Below are 25,339 nucleotides of genomic sequence, written 5' to 3' on the forward strand. Positions count from 1 at the left end.
TTGAGGGAACATTTAATCTAAAATCATAGTTTAAAAATAGCACAGAAATGCTCAGCTAAGCATTTTTCTCACATTCACTAAATGTAACTGCTATTTTTTTCCGAACCAATAAGATTTTTTTTATGAGAAGGTCACTGTCCAGGTCAGTAAACATATAGTTTAAATAGTCAAAGAAACAATTAAATCGCAAGCAACCATGCATTTTTTCTTCTCCTAATTCTCCAGGACTGGCAACTGTGGGCTCAACAGAAGTGTCTCACCTGTACACAGCAGACTCATGCTTCACTCACCTCAGGTAATGACACAGGTACAACGGTATCCAAAAATACGACAAAATGACGCAGCAGTGGTTCAGAAAGCCTATCAAAAAGAGTCAGACAGTTCCTTAAGGTGAGTAGTTACCTCTCCAGGCTATTATCTGGGCATAGAGTGAACAGTCAAGACATTGGCCAGTTATTAAATCTACACAGCATGCTTAAAATGTAGTTCCCACCCCCGTCCGAAATGGGAAGAGCAGGCAAGATTTCTTCGGGGGGTTGCAGCAGGAGAGAGAACATTAACGCTTTCTTTCAGTGAGCCTACAGAAATTCCTTGTGGTTCTGCTTTAGTCCACGACTGATGCACCAGCTCTTGAAGCGCTATTAGTGAACACAGAACTGACTTTTATCAGTCTAAATTTCATTAAGAGTGATGCTATTTTCTTTAGAGGCTTCCTGTGAAATATTAATGTGATCTATATTAGCGTAGTCATGAATAACTGTATCATGACTTAAATGAAAGGGTAAGTGTATTTTAGAGACTAGAAGAAAAACACTTAAAATAATTTTAGAAAAATTACAGCTTGTTAAACTGCATATTTCATGCTAACTAACCATACAAAGTATTAAAAAGTTTTGTGTGCAATAATTTTTGAAAAGCCAGACACTGTGATCTGATTCGAGCTTCATCCTAACACACTCTAAGTGGGAAATAACATCAGTGCCCCTCTGACCCCGTATGCTCCTGGGAAGTCCTCTAATAAAAATCTGGGCAGACTGACTGAAACATCCTAAACCTGGGGAATTAACTGTGTTTCAGTTAAAGCACTTCACTCTGCTGGGAAATATTGTATTTATATCATTGGGGTCTTAATCAGTGGAATTAAAACTCCCAGAACTGATCATAATTGAGTAAGTAATAAAATGATTTAAAATGAGTCACTGCAAACAGATCATATGAATTTCAAAGTTAAATGCTTTTGAAAGAAGTGTTTCATGTTTACAGAGGTTGCAATTATTTGATTAAAAATAGAGTCATGTAATTTACTCCTGTAATGCAAAGCTGAATTTTCAGCATCATTACTCCAGTCTTCAGTGTCAAATGACCTTTAGAAATCATTCTAATATGCTGACTTGCTGTTCAAGAAACATTATTATTATTATTATTATTATTATCAGTTGTGCTGCTTAATATATTATAATATTTTTTTGTGGAAGCTGTGTTGTTTTCAGGATTCACTGATGAATAGAATAGAATAGAATTTAGAATAGTTACTATCTAAAAGGATTTAAAAAGGAAATTAGAATTCAAAATAGGATATATATTGAAATATATTGCCCTAAATGTATCATGTAGTGTTTATTTGTATTTTTTTTCCCCTCTTTTTTCCAGAGTTTGTGTCCTCTGCTAAAGTCTACACATTTAAATCACCCACATAAAAATGGCTTATATTTGTGTCAGAATATACTGTATATTATTGTATCTTGTATCTATTACTGAATCATTAACACTGTGGTAGAATAGAAAGCACAGTAGGTCTACCAAAGATATAAAGGACACCCGAAAAGCTGTTAATGTCCCAATGCCTCGGTACTTTCTGAAATAATATCCATATTTTTGTTAAAACCATTAAAGCCCTTCTCCATGATTGGCTCTCTGCAAAATGCAGATAGTTCACTTCAAAGAGTAAATTGTTCGGAAAGTATGCATTTGGATTTACCACTGTTTTACCATTTTGTAACACTAATTTAAAAATAAATATTTTTGTGCATCACTAGGGGGATCAAAATTTCTCCTCTTTGCCAAAAGTAAACAGAGATTCAGTGAGAAAATACCTTCAATTCAGAGGAAAAATGACTTCCATCTGTGCATTCACATTTTTATCAGTCAAATATAGAAGCATATACAGACATAAATATACTGAAATATGTAAAACCAACTTCAGGTCATTTGCTGGTTTGAGATTTTGACCAGCTGATGACTGAACCAAATCCTTGCCAATGAAAGAAAGAAAGAAACAAACAAACAAAAAAAAAAAAACATAATTCCTTAAAATGGTTTTTGGACCATTGAAGCTGGTTTGGTGCTGGTCTACCAGATTTACTACCAGACTAACAGATTTTTTAAACAGAATTCAGCTGATTAAAGACATTAACATTGCAACACTGAAATGAATCATCATTGAACTGACTATTGAATTTGCTTTCTGTACATCTGCATACAACTTAAACTAATACATGAAATCATTGAGATATTGAACAAAACTAAATTGAGCTGAATGATGCTATTGTTTTCTGTAGAGCTGCTTTACAGTTGAATGTTTCATAACTGGTTAAATTGACAACAGTAGTACTACTGTTGTTATTTTCCTGTTTATTCATGTAAAGCTATTATGAATCTGTATTGGATAAAATACTAATTATTTCCCTCCAAAACTATGTTTTTGAAATTATTTGATCACTAATAAAGTAAAAGTAAAACTACTGCACACCCTCTTTCTTCATGTTCCAAAAATAATCGTTTTGTGCATTTTCATAGATTTTTCTGTCCGCCTCCTTGCTTGAATCTATCTGGACATGGATGGAAACTCAGACAGGAGCACATGAAAGGTCAGTGAGCTGTGAGAGAACATCTTCATTCTTACCCTTGTAATTCACAGTAATTTTTCCATTTGTATTAACACAACATCAGGTCTAGGAGAGTCCAGTTGTCTGCTTTTCGGTTACATGGGTCTGGAACAGCTCTGCTGATCCTCGTACAGACAGAATCAAGCTGAGCTTTGAGGAGCAGACGGACAGGAGGGTGAGACATTGCCAAAGCCCAGTGATCAAAGAGGAGAGAGTCTGTCGGGTTTATGAGAGAACATGACTGCTGTGTACAGACAGATTTGGAGATGGGATCATATGTTTATTCTACCTGGATTACAACCAGGTTTATGTAAGGAGGGCAGGTGGGTGTACATGAAGATGAATGATCTTTAAACTTCCTGATCACAGAAAATAATACTCACAAATAAGATCTCTTGAATATACCACCAAAACAACAAGATTAAATGGAGAGCAAAATTTTGATAAGCTTATTCATGTGATCCTCTTTAGATGAGATCTCAAAAATGTCTCCAACTGTGCTCAGAAACCAGAGTCTGCATTCAAAGATCTTAAAATAAACCCCACAGGCTTTAGATACAGTTAACAATTACACTACCAGTTAATAGTTTGATGTCTGTAAGAAATTTATCAAATAATGCTGAATAAACGTAGCATAATAATTATTAATCAGCACAACTGTGTTCAAGTATTACGTGACACTGAAGACTGGAGTAATGATGCTCAAAATAATTTAAATAGTAAACATATTTCACTGTTTTGACTGTAATTTTGATCAAATAAATGCAGCCTTGGTGAGCAGAAGAAACTAAAAAAAAAACCCGGAGTGTCTATTTACGCTAAGTGCAAATAGCCCACCAACGTGTGATTCGGCTAGTCTACACTGCAAAGACAAACAACAATTGTTAGCTCCAGAAGCAGAGCAGATGGTAAAACGTTTGATGTGTTTGTTTTGATGCGCTCAACCTGGGTTCGAATCCGCCTTTAGGTGAACTTTTTTCTCCCTTTTCAAATCACATCATAAAAACATTTATTCTCAATGAAAATTAAGGATATAATCAAAAAGTTGAAAATAAAATATCGTGGAGGATTAAGACCAGGAGTAGGGAGGGCTATTGGCCCAATAAGGTGGCATTCATTTAATAATTTGAATTAAAATTACAATTTACACTCAATAAGTTAATATTGTGTACTGTTTTACAATGTACTAGAATACTGAGGTGCAGATAATTGCCACTATTTGCCATAAGTAGTAAAATTTTAACATAGTGTAAAAAAAATCTATAGCTTAGTGTAAATAGCATATCACAAAATAATGCTGCTATTTGGATTTATTGTAAATAGCCTCTATTGCTATTTACATTAAGTGCAAATAGCCACTGTCAAAAAAAAAAACAAAAAAAAACAGCAACAACAAAAACTTGCATACCAACCTCAAACTTGCAAACTTTTGTAAATGTTAACAATTTACTTTTTTTTATGTTTTTCAGATGTTTGTCTGCGCCAAAACCTTGTATATCACAGATATGGACAAACGAAAGCACTTTCGTCTGCTGCTACACTTGTATCACAACAGAGGGCAAGAAACTGGCACATTTAACAGCAAACTCATTAAAGTCATCTCCAAATGATCACAGAAGAGGCAGTGCATGAAAAACGCTGACCGTGAGTCTGTTCATGTGTGTGCAATCCTGAATGTCCATAAGTAATGATGCAAATGAATTTGATGCTGTGTGTAATAGAAAGACAGTTCTGAATTTTGTGCAGTATTGAGGTTCTAGGTCATTTATATTTATTTATTTATATTTTTTTGTCCAAATTACATTTTTTTGTAATATTTTTGTTTTGTTTTATGATCAAGCCAATGAATCAAATCAAATATGACATCTTCTGCTAAGTGCCATTTTCATAAAAAGGGTCGAAACTGAACTCCTGTAAGTTTGGGTAGTGTGTTTGCGTGTCTTTGTGTATAAGAAGTGGGGTCAAGCCACTAACTGGTGTCACCCAGCAGCCATTGCCACAGGAGTCAGACATTTGATCTCTAACCTTCTGATCCTAAAGCACACACTAAGAGGGCACGTTCTGTTGACAATGACTGCTAGATCCACAGAGAGCTTCGGAGGGGAAGAAAGAGGCGCTTGACATCTGAGAGCATCGGTCAAGTGACGCTGAATTCCTCACCGTTCTGTGGGAGAGACGGACAATGAGACAAAGATTAAGAAAAAGAACAGACTGGCATCAGTCACAGTATACCCGTCATTTGTGTTTGCTGTCTGCTTGTCAGTCTGAATTAGCATGTTTAGGATCAGTGAGGGTTTAAATTATGAATGGTGTTTCTTTTGTTTGCCCTATTGGTTCAGTAAAAAAAAAAAAAAAACTGTTGAAACTTTATAAAAAGTATGTGATTGTTTCTACAATGTGCATATCAAGAATTAACCACAGTAGCTAAATAAACGGAAGAAACCCAAACAAGTTTAGAAACAAGAGAGTAAAATCAGTTCAAAAAATCTAAAAGGTCCAGTTGTAAATGTCAGCAACATGTGCTCAACAGCTGTAATAAATGTAGCATAAATGGGTTTAACCCCAATACAGCACTTCCTGAGTGAGGTCTATTTTTCTTTCTCTTCCCCTACAGTGTTATGGCCTAATACTTACTCTGTTTCTTTATAGTGGAGGAGATGCAAGCCACTCATAGTGAATACACAGTGTGTGACAGCTTCATCTGTTGTGGCTGTGTGGTTCAGCTGGTATGCACTGACTCAGGAGTGGTGCTGCCACCAATGGTACATTATACAAATATAAAACTAGTAATCCTCAAGTAATCCACATTTAATCTATCAATTAATGTCTGTGAATCCAAAATTGCAGGTTTAAAGAAACAAATGAATAATTAAAATATTATTTAAGTCAAACCATTGCTTCTGGCCAAAATAGGAATCCGTAATCTTAAAAAATGCTTCCTTCAGTGAAAAATAGTAAACTGTTCCTTTAAGAGGATGTTAAATGTACAAAAAATACAAAATGGTCAGCCATGGGAATAGTTACTTGATTCTATTTCTTTCCTTGCAGGTAATACGTAAAGTGAATTAGCAGCATGCCTATCTAGATGTGGAAGAGCTTGTGTCTCATCTTCATAAATGTGCTTTCCAGTTCAGGGACAGTAGCCACATGTACCTTTGCCTGTCTAATGAAAAAAATCATACAGTTCCAGGTAAACACAGGCAGTAAAATGAACAATAGTTCAACCCAAAATGAAAACTGTCATCATTTACTCATCCCCGTGTCATTCCAAACTCACAGGCCTCTCCATGTCCTAAAGAAAGTAATAAGGTGTTACTGAATGATGGCTCCTGTTAGATCATCGTTGGAACAGAGATGGTTAAATACACCTTCAGTGAGAGTCTGACCAGTCACCTGAACATCATCAGCCCTGTACCTGTCATCAGCGGACTAGAGGTCAGAAATCCAGCCAGATTCATTAAATCTCGTCAAAAGAAACTGAATTTAATACGAAACTCTATGGGATGCATGTTAAATAAAAATGGATTACTTACCTAAACAACACTAACAAGTGTCCTTGGTGATTTAGTTAACGGTGGAGGACATGTGTCCATGTTGGATTTTCACGGAGAACACACTTAAAAGTCTGGTTTGGTAACATGCAGGCTAAAACAATGTAAGCAGGTAAGCATTTATCATATTTTGGTGCAGTGAAAAGGCAGATACTTACATCATGAGTAGCTTGTAGTTTGGCAAGCTAAAATAAAGCGACATTCAAGTCACCCAACCAAATAGATAGTTACACTACATACAATTAAAAACTATTGAAAAAAAAATGTCTAAAAAATGTAATATGTAATTCAACTGAAAATATAGTTATAAACAGCAATGCATTGTTTATGTTTCATTTTGTAAACCAAATATATGCAGAACTAAAATAATTGTATATATTATTTCATGTAATACTGTTAAATGTTGAAAAATACTACTACTACTATTATTAATAAAACTGCACTATAGTGTAGACAGAGTAGTGTCACAATTTAGCATTGTACATTTATTTGTTATTCCTCAACAGTTCAAACACATTAAACAGGAAACTAACTCACTATTTGAATATGACACGCTTTGTGAATGTGCGGTTCAAAAGTTTCAGTTTATGACTTCCTCCTCCTTTAGTGAACCTCAGGAGATCCTGCGTAACACAAGATCTTCCGTTGCAAACCACAGATCTCCTCATTTATCCTATCACACATTAAAGCACAAATGTCACAAATAATTACTATTCATACCGAATCAATCTTTGAGGAAGTACATTTACCGGTTTTTAGATATGAGAACAACAAAAGATCCCTGTAAATGACACAGGGATTATTTCACTTGTGCTAATTGGCAGGTAGTTACCAAAGCAGTCAGCTAGCAGAGAGTTTATCACTATTAAGCAGTGTCTAAAACCAAGCATAAAGTGCCTAAACCAGCATAAAACATGGTCAAATAAGCGTATAACTCTGGCCATACGGTTTAATAGCTTTTAGAAATCAATAACAAATCAGAAACCATCAGATAAAGCCAAGTTAATTCGAAATTAATTTTTGTTGACATATTAAAGTTAAAAGCTTTTACGGAGAGGATTTTGGATATTTTTTAATAAGAAATTACTGTCAACTGCCAGAAAACACAGACAAAAAAAAGTGCTGTTGAAGTGGAGATTTCTGACATTTAAAGACATGTAACTGAAAGACACAAATAAGGAAAATATATTTATATTATATTATGTTTTCTTCCCACTAATCTGAAAGATGATGTTACGGAAGCAAAATAGCCCAAAAACAAAACCAATGGTTTTGCTTGTATTGATATTGATATAAACTGTGTGGATGCAGATATTTTAAAGTGGCTGTGAACATGGCTTATCTAATCATAAGCTGCCTATTTTATAAATTCTTTGCAAGACACAAAACTAATTTCATACTCCTATTATACATTTCCCTGTGTAATCATTTTAGTTTGTTGTGACCATCTTGCCAAGGCTCCAGGGATGCCGTGGTGAGACATTCCTGTCTCAGAAGGCAAGAATGCAATGATGGTCTCTCTGGTCCTTTTAGGGAGGTTCTTAGAGCTGTAGTCAAGTGTCAGATCTCAGAAGGTCAGCAGTGACCTGATACTGAAATGACTGACAATTATTGAGGTGTACCTTTCATCATCTTAAGTTACAGGACTTTAACATTTATCAAAGTTTGACAATTGCACTGAATTACAATAATATAAGAGTCACTGCAACCATTTATTTAAAAATATATTTTTTTTTCAATACTGGGTTTTATGAAGGTGACTTTTTAACACCAAGTAAAGAAAATAAGTAAGTAATTAATTAAAGGTAAAGTACATAATATGGCAATATGTTTAATGTACATATCTATAGAGAACATAATTAGTTGTATTAGATCACTATAAAAAGTGATGTTTCTTCATCAGTATTACAGTCTTGTTTTCCAGTGTAAATATCTAAAGATTCTTATAATACATGTTTGAGACACTAAAACGGGTTGAAATGACACAAGAAGTCTTGTTTTATGAGAAACTGATCAAAATGGAGTATGTTTTTGATTGAACCAAGAACAAATATCTGCCATTGGGCTCAGAAAACAATTAAATTCAAAGGGTAAACGAGTTTTCATTCCCAACTGAAATTAAGCATTAATTAATTTTTTTTTTTTTATAACATTTACATCTCACTTACAAATGTATACTGATTTAAAGGGGTCATCAGATGCAAAATTTACTTTTACATGTTGATTGTTGATGTTTTTATACATTCTATGATTTTGACAAGGTAAAAAGGGTGTTACAGACATGTTATAGACTTTTCAATAAGACCCTAAAGAATCATATCAACTTGTGGAAAATGGGTATCCGATGAACCCTTTAAGGATATTTAGATATTTATATTGGAAAACAAAAATACAGAGGGTGATTTTTATTTTTGTTTTGCAATGCATGAAACATTTAATGCCATGACTTTATCAATTAAAAGAGTATATTTTCTGATTTAAGACATTTTCAAGGCCTTAAAGAGGCAAATTAAGACTTTCTAAAACACAAAAGTGATTTTTTTTTTTTTTTTTTTTTTTATGCACCGGCCAATTTTGATATTTTGGGCCATTTTGCTTCCATAGCATGTCTTCAATCAAAGAAAATTCAAAGTGCAAAAACATGCAAAATAGTAAAAGTTAAACAATTGTTCTTAATTACGATAATAGCCAATGTTGTCTGCTAACAAGTTCTTTGTTGAAAAAACTGTTGCACACTATATCTAAGACTTTTATCTCATTTATCTCAGGTCCTCCAGGTCTGTGCTGCGTTTCATTCCTAATGTATCCAGATTGAGTGATTGACTGATCCGATTGGACGGACTGATCTTCAGGAGTTCATACTGATTTACTTACACACCAGAGCACAGCGCCCCCTCTCAAGCAAACTGTACGGCAGAAAGAACCGCAGACTCGGACTCGCTCATAGACACCATTCACCAGGAGTTCACACAGACAAACTTTCACCTGTTTATGCAGAGCTGAGAACACACACACATACACAAATATTCATGTAAGATTATGTCCAGTCCTGGCTCACATTCTAGTCTTGTTAACACTCACACTAACAAGGAAAAATCTCGCAGCATGCAATCACATAGAGCTTTAGGGAGCTTACGCACTAGAGACAGCTCTGACAGGGCGTTTGACATGTAGTAATGCACAAGATCTGTCTATTAGGGCTGTGGAATGAACCGGGTCGCTCTGCAATAAAGATGGAATATAGTTCATTGGATTCATGAAACTGGACCTGCCTCTGTGAAGTTCTCATTGGTCACTAGATGCTCATGTCAGAGATAGTTGCAGCAAAAAATGTCATTCTAACTGGGAATCGCTTACATTAAACACTTTCATTTTCTACTGCTTTGCTGTGCAACATCCACGCTAAAATCAATGGATTCACAGCAAAAACTAGTGTGTGGGTGAAGAGATAATGCTTGGAAAAATATACAAGAATAATTTTTTTAGTAATTAATATTTTTTATACAGCAAGGAGGGATGCATTAAATTGGTTTAAAGTGACAGTGAGGACATTTATAATGTTGCAAAAGATGTCTGTATTAAATAAATGCTTTTCTTTTGAACTCGCTGTTTATAGTTTCAGATTCCACCAAAAATTGGAAGCAGAACAGCTGTTTTTAACATTGATAACAAATGTTTCTTAAGAATAAAATCAGAATAATTTCTAAACAATCATGTGACACCTAAGACTGGAGTATCAAAGGAATAATTAAACTGTAAAGTATATATATATATATATATATATATATATATATATATATATAAAAGGTATTTTCAATTGCAATAATATTCCATAATATTAGTGTCTTTGCTGTATTTTCGATCATATAAATGCAGCCTTAGTGAGCTTAAGATACTTTAAAACGTGATATGAGTTCAAAAGAACAGCATTTATTTGAAAAAGAAATATTTTTAAAGTCTAAATTTTTTAATAAGTTTAATGCATCCTTGCTAAATAAATAATACAAGTTAAATTGTTTCCAAAAAAAGACTGACCCCCAAAATTTGAATGGTATGTATAATTCATCAAATATAAGATGCATAGCAGAACATAGCTATAAAACAAAAGTTTTCATATGGGTATTAATATCCAGCACTTTTAAGCTGTTCTGATCCTGCCACTTAACTCCATAACAAACACCAGTACCGTATTTTGGCATGTAATTAGATTATCAGTATGACTTCTATATAATTATCATTAATGCAGTTATGTAATTTATATTTTTGGTTGTGGGATGATTCCCAGGGAACACATGTTAGGTAAAAAAATGTTAGCCTAATATTATTATGTCCTCTATCTCAACTTACTCTGCTTTAATGCACATAACTTTACACAAGGTGACTATTATACAGCACCACTGTCACATTCAAGATCATCTTCAAAGAATAAAGCTAAGAACATACCCAATATATTGTGTTGAAAAGTGTGAAACTGTGTGTGAGCACATTTTGGAAGGGTCTTAGAGGTCTTTGGCTCGTTTCCTCCTCCTAATTACTGAAGCAAATATGCGTGAGGGGGACCGGCACATCAGCTAATCTTTGTCATGTGTCCACCTTTGCCAACAGGCCCCTGGAATTTATTTTCACATCAATCCATTCCACTCGGAGACAAGAGATATGAAGGGACCTGTTCTTCACACCTCTTATGTAACAGGAAGGATTGTATTCAATACCATAAAAAGGAAATTTCTTTCAGCTTTGCTTCCTGCTTGAAATCAAACTCTCAGAGCATCTTAAAGTTAAATTTTGGGCATGTGTACGTGGCGCATCAAGTCTCCTATGCTGCTCCCTCTGAGCATAAAGAAACCTCTGTCCCTTTATTTTTGCTGAGTGTTTTTCTAATATATCACCACTCTCCCATCATTCCACGGCGATCAGCCTTCTGCTCCAATCGGTTAAAGGACCTGGCCTGTGATTGACAGCTCTGAGAAAGGCCCTTTAAGGTCTGAGAGGCCAGTGCCTGGGCAGAGAAGATGAGAAAAGTATGAAAACTATGTCTGTACTCATTGTTCGCAGGGACTTTTTGGGGCCAATTAATGTGGCAAGGTAGAGCATGGTAGAGAAGACAGACTTTTCATGGATTATTACAAATACTTTGAAGGATTTGCCATGTTTGACAACATGAACCCATAATTTTTCCTCACATTTCTTCTTCCTGAACACCGCACAAGAACAAAACATGTAAGCTTATTATGGAATGGATAATTCGAACTCGAAAACCAAAAGTCAGTCTGTTATCTAAATATTTTTTAAGTAAGCAATTAAATTGAATACTTCTAAGATATGTAAATAAATAAAATAAATACACACTACATTGAATCGCAAAAATAAATTACATTTTCAAATAGAAACTGTTCTTTTTTGGTTTTTACTTTTGATCAAATAAATGCAGCCTTGGTGAGCATACTTCTTTCCAAAAAACACACACACAAAGAAGTAACTGAGCCCAAACATTTTTAACGGAAGTGCATAAAAAACTAATCTGTGGGTTACAGTGATTTTATGACTGTACCATTGTAAAGATCACTTTAATATACAGCCTCATGAGACTTCATGTTCAGTAACAGCAGCTTCTCCCAGCAGGTAACTTAAGTTCTTGTGCACCAACTGGCCTGATATGATTAGGTCTTATAATCTTCATTTATCAGCTGTGACAGGTATGCATGACCCAAATTCACTTAGATGACCACCTTCAAGATGTGACTTAGCCAAGCTGACATGTATAGTGACCAATTCCAGATGTCTGGCAGATTTTTCAAACAGTCTAGGTGACTAGACAGCGAAAAATGAGGCTTATTTGCCAGACCAACAAGAAAGAGGCATTAACCAAGACCTAGAAAGCCTTAAAAGGTCATTTCTGCTCTGATGGCATTTCAGTGTACACTTTAAAGCCTTTTAGAGGACACTTGAATGAAGTTATGCTTGGCCTTTGGGAAAGATGCAATTAAAAGTGAACATTTATTAAATCCAGTACATTTATTTGACATCACATGGCTCTCTAAGTGAAATTGAGTTTGTGAGCTCTCTGTTGTGACTGCATGAGAACCTGGAAACGGTCCGTTCTAGAAAGCCCTTCTGCCTCCGCAGGATGTCTGTAATAATGCCTGACTTGAAGGGGAACCAGCTGAACTTGAATCCTTCCGCCAGACGGAACAGAATCACTCCCTACAGTAATCTCACAAATGTTCCATGTTGTCAGAATGCCTTAAATCCAAGTGGATCAAAAACATGGGCGGAAAGCCCAGAACTCTGTAAAGAACACCACTTTGTTCATGCAGAATGAGAACATTCTCCAGCATCCTCAGCATTAGGGTGTGTTAGTGCGTACCTGGTGTAAATGTCAGTATTCCCTTGTAATCATGACAAGAGCTTTCTGTTTTGTAGCTCAGGTGACATAATGGAGAGCCCATTTAAGAGTCAACAATGTCTCAAATGTTTCTTCTAGATGGCACAGATGTTCATTCCTTAGGAGAAATAAAGAAATTAGAGTAGAGGAGTAGTTCACTTCCAGATAATGTACTCACCAACTTGTCATCCAAGATGTTCATGTCTTTCTTTCTTCAGTTTTTCGAGGAAAATATTTCTTTCTGTGTAATGGACTTCTATGGTGCCCGGCGGGTTTGAACTTCCAAAAAGAGGCTTCAAAGGACTCTAAAATCTAAAATCCCTTTGAAGTTGCATTTAAACTTCATTTTGGAAGTTCAGACTCAGGGGGCACCATAGAAGTCCATTATATATATATATTTTGCTAAAATATATATTAAATTTAAATTAAATTATATATATATATATATATATATATATATATATATATATATATATATTTATGACTGAAGAAAGACATGAACATTTTATTATTGAAAAGGGGGTTGACTACATTATCTGTAAATGTTTGTTCTGAAAGTGAACTACTTTGTTTTTTTTTAGACGAAATTCACAGAATTTAAATAATAACCTTTTGTTTTTGTCCCCCTCCCCCCTTTTTGCCTTAGTTGTCTGATGGATTTCCTGGGAAACTACATAATGCACTTTAATCATTCGGCAGTCGTAAATAAAGAAAAGAAAAGAAAGACAGACAGATTATTTTATGCAGTGGAATGCACCTGGAACCGAGAAGGGTTAGAAAGCAAAAAGTATAAGCGACGGCACCTGTAATAAAACATGAATCAACACAGTTTACATAGCATCACATTTGCCATGCACTGACTAGGTTACAAAACAATGTGTTTGTTGGTGACAGTGTCATTCTCTAAACCAGTAACTACATTGGTCTGTTTGCCTATAAAGAGTTTTGGAATCAAATAGTTCACACCATTATCTGATATGAATAGTAATCTTTCTGTTTAATGTAAGTGTTGCCAAAGTTTTGTAACAAACTGATTTTAGTGGGTCTAAACAACAACGGAAAATAAGCTACTTACCAGCTCATCAAACAATTTTCAGAATCTTTCATTTTCTTCCTTCTTTGATTTTGGAGAGTTTTGGTTTCTGGAAACATTAGCAGTGGTGACAGATTCATCCGTGCAGAATAGTGGAACCAAAACTACCAAAACAATGTTCCTCCGCGAGTAGTTTACTGCTTCAGCCGCTAGATGGACAAAATTACATAGTTTAGTTTTAACATACAGATAAATCTACTGTATTCAAATGAGTGTGTATCAGTGAAGATCATTATTTAGCCATGGAATAATTTGAAGATAAATATTCTTATTGAGATGTCTGATTTTGATTGCAAACTGGTATTTTCTGGTAAGTGTCCAAATACGTTTTGGGGCCCACTCTATCCAGGAGAAACAAGATATTAGAGATCCCATTTGTGATTTTCCTTTCCTGTGGGCTGAAATGAGATTTCAGGGGACAGACATCTAAGTCCAGAGCAGAACCTCATCTCTCTGGCTCTCGTTTCCCTGTACCTCCTCTTTGCAGCAGTGTATTCATGTGGGAATCTCTTTCCTCTCAGGAAGCAGGTCCCCTTTCAGAGTCAATAAGCCTTTCTGCTACACCCCAGCCCAGCGTGTGCACTCACATGTACAGGAGTGTGTTCACGTAGGTCTGACCGGCAGCTGTGGGTGTGTGGGCTCCTAGGAGCCACTTGTTTGAAGGGTTGGAGAACATTCCAACATTTGTTCACTAGCACTGAATAGTGGAAATGCTCCAGTTTTCAATATATACAGGATAACGTGACCATCAAACATAAAACAAGCATTACTCACCTTGCTCTTACTAAGGGTTAGTTCTGTTGTATTTATTATTTATATATATATTTTTTTAATTTATTACTTGTCATGTTAATAGCATTGAAATTGTGCAGAAGATTACTTGTGGTATAACTCTGACTTTGTCGCAGCATGTTAATAAACCAGTATGATTTACACTTGGTACAGCAAGACACATAATACCCAAATTGCATTTAAAATGAGTTTTGAGACCTATGCATATGGATATGGAAAGATCAGGTAACAATGATTTCTGTCCCTTTTTATTGCAATTATGCTTTAACGAGGACAGAGACACAGCATAACAACCTTAATAATAAATAAATTAAATAAGTAAATGAATTAAATATAACAAAAACAGTTTAGGTAAAAAATTAAAATATTACAAATAAAACGTCATGGACTATTTCTGTGGTGATTGTATTGTATTGATTTATTGATTGCTATGATTGATACATTTATTTACTCTTTACACAGACATTATTGGCTGAGTGACTGGCATGTTTGTTGAAAGCATGCAACAGAATGGAAATTCAGCTTTATTAATATCAGATAATATTGTGACAGCGCTGAGGTATTATCCAGGTACTATTTTTTGTCTCTCAAAAATGCATATACGTTTTACCATCTTAAAAACAACTGGAAGGCCATAATACAGACATCAGGCTTTAGCAGACAGATCAAGAATGAATATTTTCCCATTTCTGTTGTCTGCAAAGCATGACCATCAATATATTTCCTCTGGAAACAACCACAAAACAGTCGCAAGTGAATAGCTAGTAAAATGCAATCTTTCATTTAATATTCATTTCTCATAGCCAGTAGTTCAGCAGCCAAAAATAATAAATGCAAATATTCCTCTATAGGTATAGGGCAGAAGGTCTGGTTGAAATTGTCCAAGTAGTGCAGTTGTCACTTTCTTATACTCTGAGGTTTTCATAGTAACTGTTCACTGTCTTTATTTACCTTGAGCTCTGTAATTTTATAAAATAAAGGTCTTTAATTAATCATTTATTTAGGTATGCAGAAACGGACACCGGTGTAAAACACAGTATTCTCATTATAGCCCAGCTGGATAGAGTGCCAGGGGCTTCAGTTTTATTTCATTAGTGATGCCTGCTGAAGTAAAAACTATAGGCTACTGCTGCTCATACTTAAGGTTATGAGCGCACTGGAAATCAAATTGTGCAAGGAGAGGTGTGCTATTACTATAGACAAAAAAAAAAATCTCTAGACTTATAATGAAGGAGGGATGTGAGCCAAAGAATATCTAAAAACCAGAGAACAGACTCGAGGTTAGGCTCTTTTGACCAGAACGACCTAGCAACAACAGCTGAAATGTCCCTTCTCCAAAGTCAAAGCACCATTGTGTTCATGAATAGAGTCTGTATGCGCCATGCTTTGACGTTTCTGTAAATTGAGAAATTATGGTTTATATAGCTTAAGTTTGTTTTCACAAGCGTTTTGACTAGAATGAAGGCTCCGGGAAGCACAAGAGCTCCACAATGCTGCGTGTGTCATTGCCTGGACTTGTGGAAAGTACATAGCAGATAACCTTGAAACGCTTCATTGGGACCCATAGTGATCGTGATTTTTACTGTATGGGCTTTTGAAAATCAATCTTTCAAGCTAGGCATAACTGTCCTCCATCAGGTGTAATTGTGAAGCCCAGGATTCCTGATTGTGTTTAACAATGTAATGTGATATATGGGATAAAACTCAATAACGTGAGGAATTTTCTGGAGCAGGAGGAACCTCGTTCTTGATTACTGCAGAGAACAGATCATCTTTTCAACAAGGACAAATGAGTTTAACCTGCACTACAGCGCCATCTGCAGGACACAGCCGCAAAATATAACACACTGGCTTCAATCTCGCCTATATTAAATTATATAAACGCACTAATAATAACCATAACAAAACCACATATTCAAGATGTTTTATTTGTAGTAAAAAGCTTGACAAATGTTTAAACATTTCAATCAGCATATAGTACATCACTTAACTAAATAATATAAAGAATATATAAAAGTTTACATCATAAGAGATCCGTTCAAAGTCTCAGATTTTGTAAATAAATAAATAAAAATAATGTAATATTGATCCTGTCAAGGATAAACCCCCCCTATATATATATATATATATATATATATATATACATATATATTATATATATATATATATATATATATACATATATATTTATATATACATATATATATAAATCTGAATATTACAATACATAATAATAATAAATTAACATTTTTTCATAAAATATTTAATTGGTATTTATTGGGGAAGTCGTGGCCTAATGGTTAGAGGGTTGGACTCCCAATCGAAGGGTTGTGAGTTCTAGTCTCGGGCCGGACGGAATTGTGGGTGGGGGGAGTGCATGAACAGCTCTCTCTCCACCTTCAATACCACGACTTAGGTGCCCTTGAGCAAGGCATCGAACCCCCAACTGCTCCCTGGGCGCCGCAGCATAAATGGCTGCCCACTGCTCCGGGTGTGTGCTCACAGTGTGTGTGTGTGTGTGTGTGTGTGTGTGTGTGTGTGTGTGTGTGTGTGTGTGTGTGTGTGTGTGTGTGTGTGTGTGTGTTCACTGCTCTGTGTGTGTGCATTTCGGATGGGTTAAATGCAGAGCACAAATTTTGAGTATGGGTCACTATACTTGGCTGAATGTCACTTTCACTTCACTTCACTTTTAAATAGAACTGTCATCAAATAAATAAGCAAAATTAACATGGACAGGTCCCACTTTCTAACTTGAAAATATTTGCCTTAACAAAATGTATAATATTTATAGTCCAGCAAATGTTGAGTAATAACTGTATGTGTAAACATGGTTTTATTTATGAAGGATTTAAAAAGATTGTCATTGCAGTTTAAACACGTGAACTTGCTGGGCTTAGAATTACACAGTCCATTTCTCTTCAGACATAAAGTTTTCTGCAAGATCAAACCCAAACATGGAGAGAAGAACAAGGAAAGGGATAACATGCATTTTTAATTGTTATGTAAAGTATTTGTGGCAAAAACTTAGTCTGTGTGTGAGATCCAGCACACATCTGAAACATTTAACAGTCAGAACCAGACAGTGAGGTTTTAGGGCTTCCTATGGCTTTCTCCAAAAATAATCTCATGCACATATGGAGAAAAGAGTAAACAGGAACTCACCAAACGTTTTCCATTCCCCAGGGATCTGGTTTTGATGTCCTGTGCATCTGGTTATATTTTTTTGTACAGTAATACAATCAGTCCTTCCATGTTAATCTAGCTATAAATTCCATCTTTATGATGCACTTTGTGTCTGGCTTCTTTACAACTCCAAGCTTCCTGTTTTCGAGTGCAAACAGGCTTAATAAGGTGCGCATATGGAGGCCCGAGACAATGCACTTCATCACCACAAGAGGACGCCATTCAGCTGTGTGCAGTGCTTCTATTACCAGAAGAAAGAAAAATAAAACTTAATTGTCGTGGTTTAATGGTTAGGTAAATTGTATTTTTTGTTGTTGGTGTTATTATTTGTAAATGTTTAATACCTACTTTAAAAATGTGAGAACATTTTAGACATTTTTAAAATGTTTTTTTTTTTTTTTTGCGTATGTAAGCTGCTGAAATAAAGTAGGTAAATTGAAAATTCACCATTCTGAGAATATGACCTTTAAAAATCAGTCAGTTAATTAATTAATTGTACACATTTTTCATGGCTATATTAAGACATCTATGAAGGGGGGGGGGGGTGAAAATGTACAACTGTTTTGTTATAATTATCCACTGTTAATTGTATTTTTATTATATATAAATCATGGCACAACCTAACACCAGAAGCTTCCATTAGCATCTGCTGACGTTTGTGTGTACGTGCACTACGTCATCGAGATCTGCGTTGTTGCAGAGTCACTCTGAGTGGTTGAGTGTCAACAAGAGACTAGCAAGGGAAAAATCTAGAATATTGTGTATGATTGGTTAATTTCTTCTATTATTTGTGGGTATTGACTTTACATACGTAATATCTAGATCGCGTTATGCTCGTCGACGGCCTGTCAGCGGGCGGTTTAAAGCGAGTTTTCTCACAGATATCGTCTCTACACACTGGCTGGCTAACGTTAGCCTGCTAGCTTTGTGAACACAGACCCTCATAACAGGAGAAACAAAATCCTGTATGTCCGGGGTATACACGGATTTGGGTCCTTTCGCCGTAAGTATATTTTTCTAATGGTCTGTTTCTTTTCTTTATATATTTATATATCGAGCAAAGAGACACTGAATGCAAACCGCGCCAACTGGATGAACACAATGCTAAGCTTCATAATGCTAAGTGTTCATGTGATCAGCGTTTCATAACATGAATCACAACTACTCCATTGTGATAATTTGAATGATTAAGGAAATTACAATAATAGGTTGTACTTTAAGTCTGCTTGTAAGTTATTACAAGAGGTTATTCTAAATTCTCGAATAAAGTTTCATCCACTGCAGGTTTCCTATATTCTTCTAATAGTTCGAAGCTTATGTTAATGTTTAAACGTACCTGAGTGGGTTAAAATAAAGTTACTGAATGTTATAATAACTGTACTTGGGTTTGCTATTACTGCTCACTTTTATTACTCTCTACTCTTTTGGTTTCAGAGTCTAATATAATGGCTGCTGTGGAGAAAGTAGGAAAGGAGTGTGAGGAGGAGACACTACAGACTGCTTTTAAGAAACTGCGTGTGGATGCTGAAAGGTTTGCCGTATTTAGATTTTTGTGAAATGAATTCTCACTTTTTTGTACTGTCTGGGTAATTAATGTGTGTATTCCTTTCCAGTTCCACAGCCGCAGTCCGCGTCTCTGAGACTTTGGCTTCCAGATTGGTTGCTCGAAGCAGCCCAGAAGGAGCCAAATCCAAGATGAGCTCCTCGAAAGATAACTGGCTTGGGTGAGGACCGCTTTAGGGATTCTGACCTAGTTAACAATGTAAAGTGTGACATAAGGAAGAATAGTCAGAAAACTGTTGCTTTTAAATGGAACAGTTGAGTGAAGATTCTGAAAGTTGAGGCTAGTTTATTACGTTTCACATTGACCATCATTTTTGATACGTCAGGACTTTATGGCACATATGATATTATATAGTGAGAATATGATTGGGAAATAAAATGCCCAAACTGGGCGAAAATATGCAGTATTTCAGACTGCTTAGCATATAAATATCAGTTGTCACTCTGTATTTTTCAGTATGATTTATTAAGATTATATCTAAATACTTTTATCATCAAAGCTCAAAATATTACCAACAATATAAAAGCTATTCTTATGTTTTCTTTATAAATATCAGTAAAGATTTGTACAGATGGACAGTTTTACAATCATGCTAAAAAGGCATTTTACTTGTTAAAAAAGTATAAACTCAATCAAATGACAGGAGGCATGTAGTATGTTGTATACAACTCTTTCAGCATTTTTTTTTTTTTGAGCATTTAAAGGCTTTTGAAATTTTTAGAGATCCAGGCTTTATAGGATTACAACAACATACATAGTTATACTTCATGCTAATATTTTTCCCTTTTTTCTTTCCTTTAGATGCACTAGAAAGTCATCAAGAGGAGTTGTGAGAAGCCAGCGACGTCGACGATCAAAATCGCCAATCCTTCATCCTCCGAAGTTTACCTACTGCAGCAAAATGTCTCCCCCTCCTGGACACCTCAAACACAAGACCCCGCCAGAGCCTGACGACACCTGTGCTGTCAAGAATGAAGTAGCATTCTCAACTCCGTGCTCCACTCTATGTGGTGTCGTCGGCTATAAAACCCACCTCCCTTCTCCAAAGGGTCAGGAATCACCCCTCAATCCCAGAATGCCCTCAGATGACAAGAGCGCTCCTGAAAACAGACCTGCTTTAGGATGTGGGCCGGGATCTCAGGAGGCGTGTGCAGGTAATGCTGCTCCGTCTGACTTTCAAACTCTGTCCAAGTTGCAGGAGGCCGATCAGTGCCCATGTGGGCAGCGGGAATGCCAGTGTCCCGGTTGGCAGGGGGTTGAGGTTTACTCATTCACCGGCCTTCGAGATGTGATCTCTGAATGCGAGCGGAAGCTTCCCAGCCCACAAGACAGTTCATCCAACAGCAGAACTTCCGCTGGGACGTCCAGCTCCCCTCGCTCTTGCTCCGAACAGGCCCGCGCCTACGTCGATGACATCACGATAGAAGACCTTTCCGGATACATGGAATATTACCTTTACATCCCCAAGAAGATGTCGCACATGGCTGAGATGATGTACACCTGAAAATTACCTTTAATGAAGCAAATTGAAGCATTGCGTAAAAAAGTGATTTATTTAACAAATAAAAAGCAGTAATAAAGATGCTATCTAAAAGCAATTCTACTTTATTGTGGTATTGAGGATTTATGTTTGTTCTTTCTCTAAGACAAACAGACAACGTGCGCTGACTAAAAATCATGGGAGCATGACTCGTTCTGTGATTCACTACTCTGTTTCCTTTTGTTTTTGTTTGATTTCGTGATAACTGTCTTGTTTGGTTTACGTTTTAAAGTTGCCAAAGGTCAATCCCAGAGACTGCAGGTTTGATTTCACTGATATATGCAAACTTACACAATGTCAAGTAATAATTCTGTTCACCATGACAAGGATGTGATGTCATCTGATTTGTCAATAAAATTGCTTTTTGGGGATTGTTCATGAAGTTTGGTGTCTTGGAAGTCTTGCTTTTTTTAAATTAATAATTATTGTTTTAATTTAGTTTCAAGGAATTAGTTATTCAGATAACATTATGCATTATAACTAGTGAAAGGATATGATGCAAAAGCAGTAGACACTTGAACATGTTCATCATGCAAGTAACATGCAATTTTTATTCTTACCTGCCTATATATAAAGTTGTGTTACGTAAGGTAATGTTAACATTACCTGCCAATCCAGTGTTGTAACTAGTGCTGCACCATTGTGTAATCCTGTATAAACAGGCCATTTTCTGACGTCATTCTCATCGTGTTTTTGTAACGGCCACTAGGGGAGGCATTGCACCATTCATTCACTTCCCATCCTGAAGGCCTGCTTTATGCACAGACAGTAAAAGAAAGGCTTTATGTCGGTAAGCAATAGAGTTTGAAAAACTTTATTTTCGTTTCTTTTAGTAATATCTATTGAAGCCATACATAGATTTCTGATCGCAACATCATTTGAATATTTATGTATAATAGAAAATAGCCTGTTGATTGTTTTTTTTTCTTCTTAAGACACAGTTAATAGAGATCTCATTTAACAACATAAAGAAATATCTGCGACCCACAAACCACAAAATTTGCAGAACATCCCAGAAACAAATGATGTTTTCATGTACAGATTGTAGATTTAACTTCCTCCAGTGAAAAGTCTGTATTTTAAATATTGTAAGAACTGTTTTGATCTTTGTGTATTTCTCTCCTGACTCAGAAAAGCAGATGACTTTATGGAGAGAGGACTTGTATTTTATCCCGAAGCAATGATTTAAGTTAGAACATCTCAATGATGGATTCGTTTCTGATTCTTACAAACACACAGCATTTTGCTTCATGAGACTAGAGTGGTGTGGATTACTGTGATGTTTTTATCATATGTTAGGACTCTCATTCTGACGGCACCCATTCACTGCAGAGGATCCATTGCTGAGCAAGTGATGTAATGGAATGCTACATTTCTCCAAATCTGTTCTGATGAAAAAACAAACTTATCTGCATCTTGGATGTCCTGAGGGTGAATACATTTTTAGCAAACATTTATTCTCGGATTAGCAATTCCTTTAAGTTTGGGTGTTACCATATATTCAATAATTGGTGGACCTTATGTAATATTTTAAAATCAACTATTCAAATCCCAATTATGAACAAAAGATCTGCATCTCTCAGATGCGAGGGGGAAATATCCATGTAAACAGACGTTCACCTGACGTATATTTTTTTTTAAATCCCATGTTTACTTTCTTTAGCTCGTTGCACATGGGCCATCAGGTGACTTTGTTCTCATCAGAGGGCGAGAGAAACACCCTAAAGGGCATTCCAGTGAAACACACCTTGTGTTTCCAACCACGTCACAGAGACTCCCTATTATCTCTGTAAATAACCCACATGTTAAATGTCATGGCATAAGTCATCTCTCACTTATCTGTAACATTTGCTTTGTATTTAAACATAAGTCTAATTCAACAATCCACCCCGTTTTTTCTGGTTTACTGATGTCAGTTCTGTCCTTCTGCTCCTAGAGAATGACTTGTAAGGTTGTATGGATTTTTACAAAAGGGGAACTGCATCAAAGCATACCAAGAAAAGCTATGGAAACACACAAAAGAGTCTGCTGGATGTTGCTGGTCAACAAAAGCTGCCCAGCTAACCAGTTTGCCCAATAATCTAGCCTTTTGTCAACCAGATTAAAAAAACACAGGGAATTCTGCTGGGAGAACATGCAGGCCGAACATGTGTGGCTGCTTTATTGTGGTGTCTGTTGTTGTGTTTGAGGTTGCTCATTCAGAGCTCATCAACTTTGATGTTTCTCTTAAAAAATGTTTTAAAGAGAAAAAAAAATAGCCACTAATGAAACACTAGGTATTTAGAGTATAGAGCTATAAATTAATGTGAATAGCAGCTCAAGTGATCTGAGAGAATTTGAGGAGAAATGTTCATATTTTGAATCGTGGTAAATAAAATTTTGAGACAATTTTAGGCTTATCTCAAGGGCAGATCATTTATGTTCACTTTATTTTCAATTGATTGCTAATTATTATGATTATTATTTTCCGAATATGTATTTAAGGTCATTTTCTCAGGAAAAAAGTCATGTAGCTTTAATAAAAATCTGAAGTGGCTGTATATTTATTTTCATTGCTGTCTTGTAGAAACATGCAGATATTAAAGAGTTTTGTTTAATTTATTGTTCCAACTTTACCCATGATAACAGTTTTGTGGTTTGTTGGTGGACATTTCAAGTTCCCATATCTCTTAGAATCATGTATTTCAGATATTAACCCTGTACAGCCTGACATATCAAATAATAGTCAGAAAAATATATTTTAAAATTAAACTGTATTGAAACTTGATGCAAGAGGTTTTATGTTTTGTATCATATTTGATACATCAAGCTTTTATGACTCATATACTATATTATAATGAGAATAAGGAGTTCAAACCTGAGGAAAAACACCTCAATTTTATTTGTAATATTTTTTTCTTCTGATTTTTACAACATATGCTCAAAAGATACAAAAATTTTTCACTCCAAATCTATCAATCATATGTCTTGATGTGTGAGATGGTATTTAAATACTTAATTTCATGATTAAAACATTATATTTTCAAAGCATTTAATGCAATGCAGTTCACTGTTAATGAGATTTCACAGCAAAATACACTGGACCACATTTTTACAATTACATTAAAAGTCCTTTCACTTGCTAAAATGATAAACTATCAGTCAGATGACAGAAGGCAAGTAGTAGATTGTGTAAAACAGGTTTTTCAGCAAAGTTTTGATCACGTAGCTCATTTAGAGGCCCTGGAAATGTGCGTATCAGATATGATGCAGTAGGATTTATATGTTAAATGAAATATGCTGCTGTCACTCACTGGTGTTGTTCAGACTTGTCTCCTCACCTGCGCTCCCCCTTACCCCTGTTCCCGTCCCTCTTGGCTTTGCTCTCTTTGTACGCTGGAATGTTTGTACTTGAATCCTGGTAGCATTCAATCACTGACTCAGGAGAGGAACGCCATTGTTCTGTCCTGGTGGGGTTGCTTCCCCCTAGGGACACCTCCCCCCCCCTTTTTTTTTGTGTGTGTGTGTGTAATATAAGATGTTTTTTTTTTTTTTTTAGATTACTGCACAGAATGCCTGATGATGAGAGTTTAACCAGTGATTGTTGAGGGTTGTTTTAATGAGTTAAATGACTGCACTTTCCTATATGTTGATACTATGGAAATATTCAATTGAAATGTGGGGGGAAATATCTGTGTGAAAGATTATGCACCAGAACTGAATACTTTGGGTTAAGGGTTTAAAAACATAATCGGCAGTAACCGTGATGCTTTTCACAGCGAACCTACTAATAATAAATAGAGACATTTTACAATGTTTAGATGGACTTTTTGACCTAAGCTACTTTTTCCCATGGCTTAGGCAGGATGCTCATATGGAAGTGTTTAGGGCGGCACAGCTAAAGCGGGATCCTGTCGCCACTCAAGCCACAGCCACCCTCGTAGGGGCATGATCCTAGCAACATGGGGTCAAAGGTCAGCAGAGTTGAGTGAGACTGGAAAGATCCAGATCTGAACCTTTGTAGAATGCACTGATCAGTCTGTATGTGCTTTTGAAGGGTTCAACCACTCAGTTCTCAATTTCCTTTTTAAACTTTTTCTTTTTTAGTTTGGCTAGATTTAAGTAAATGCTTTAAGTAAATATATATATATGTAGACCTCAGCAACCACACAAACCTGGCAACAGACCATAACAGACTGTTTATTCAGTGTAAAAATTGTGTTAAATATGAGATTAAAAATCAGGTTTTCATATTCATGTTTTAAAATATAAAAACATTAACATAATGGCAACAGAAACCATCTAATCTATGCATTTTTTACACTATAAAAAATGTATGCATTTAGCAGTTTTATATTTTATCTGAA

General features: G+C 35.7%; 2 protein-coding genes, 1 long non-coding RNA gene and 1 pseudogene across 9 annotated transcripts in view; 2 read left to right on the forward strand and 2 right to left on the reverse strand.

Annotated features, from left to right (window-relative positions):
- Positions 1–720, reverse strand: part of LOC127960028 (matrilin-4) — a 25,498-nt gene extending 24,778 nt beyond the window's left edge. For 2 of the 5 annotated variants that reach the window (XM_052559556.1, XM_052559555.1), the window contains exon 1: positions 291–700. The gene's annotated coding sequence lies outside the window, so the exon portion shown is untranslated. Of the gene's footprint in view, positions 1–290 lie in introns of all 5 variants that reach the window. The other 3 variants (XM_052559552.1, XM_052559553.1, XM_052559554.1) reach the window with 3 other exon arrangements.
- LOC127959032 (recombining binding protein suppressor of hairless-like protein) overlaps positions 1–6,181 on the forward strand; it is a 7,204-nt pseudogene extending 1,023 nt beyond the window's left edge.
- A 6,228-nt stretch (positions 6,182–12,409) lies between these two features.
- LOC127960029 (uncharacterized) lies at positions 12,410–18,106 on the reverse strand. 3 transcript variants are annotated; one of them, XR_008154320.1, is made up of 4 exons: positions 17,869–18,106; positions 13,897–14,063; positions 13,431–13,503; positions 12,410–12,939 (listed from the first exon to the last, which is right to left on the reverse strand). It is a non-coding gene; the product is annotated as an uncharacterized LOC127960029 (long non-coding RNA). The 3 variants fall into 3 exon arrangements; XR_008154321.1 differs by having other exon boundaries at positions 13,431–13,491; positions 17,869–18,105; XR_008154319.1 differs by lacking the exon at positions 13,431–13,503 and having other exon boundaries at positions 17,869–18,100.
- A 413-nt stretch (positions 18,107–18,519) lies between these two features.
- On the forward strand, positions 18,520–21,375 carry LOC127960206 (oxidative stress-responsive serine-rich protein 1-like). The gene is made up of 4 exons (XM_052559804.1): positions 18,520–18,892; positions 19,324–19,420; positions 19,503–19,613; positions 20,255–21,375. The coding sequence occupies exons 2-4, from the start codon at positions 19,335–19,337 to the stop codon at positions 20,955–20,957; spliced, it is 900 nt and encodes a 299-aa protein (XP_052415764.1). The 5' UTR covers positions 18,520–18,892; positions 19,324–19,334; the 3' UTR covers positions 20,958–21,375.
- Positions 21,376–25,339: the final 3,964 nt, after the last annotated feature.

The sequence above is a fragment of the Carassius gibelio genome, chromosome B6 (genome assembly GCF_023724105.1).
Source record: "Carassius gibelio isolate Cgi1373 ecotype wild population from Czech Republic chromosome B6, carGib1.2-hapl.c, whole genome shotgun sequence".
In the NCBI taxonomy this organism is placed as follows: domain Eukaryota; kingdom Metazoa; phylum Chordata; class Actinopteri; order Cypriniformes; family Cyprinidae; genus Carassius; species Carassius gibelio.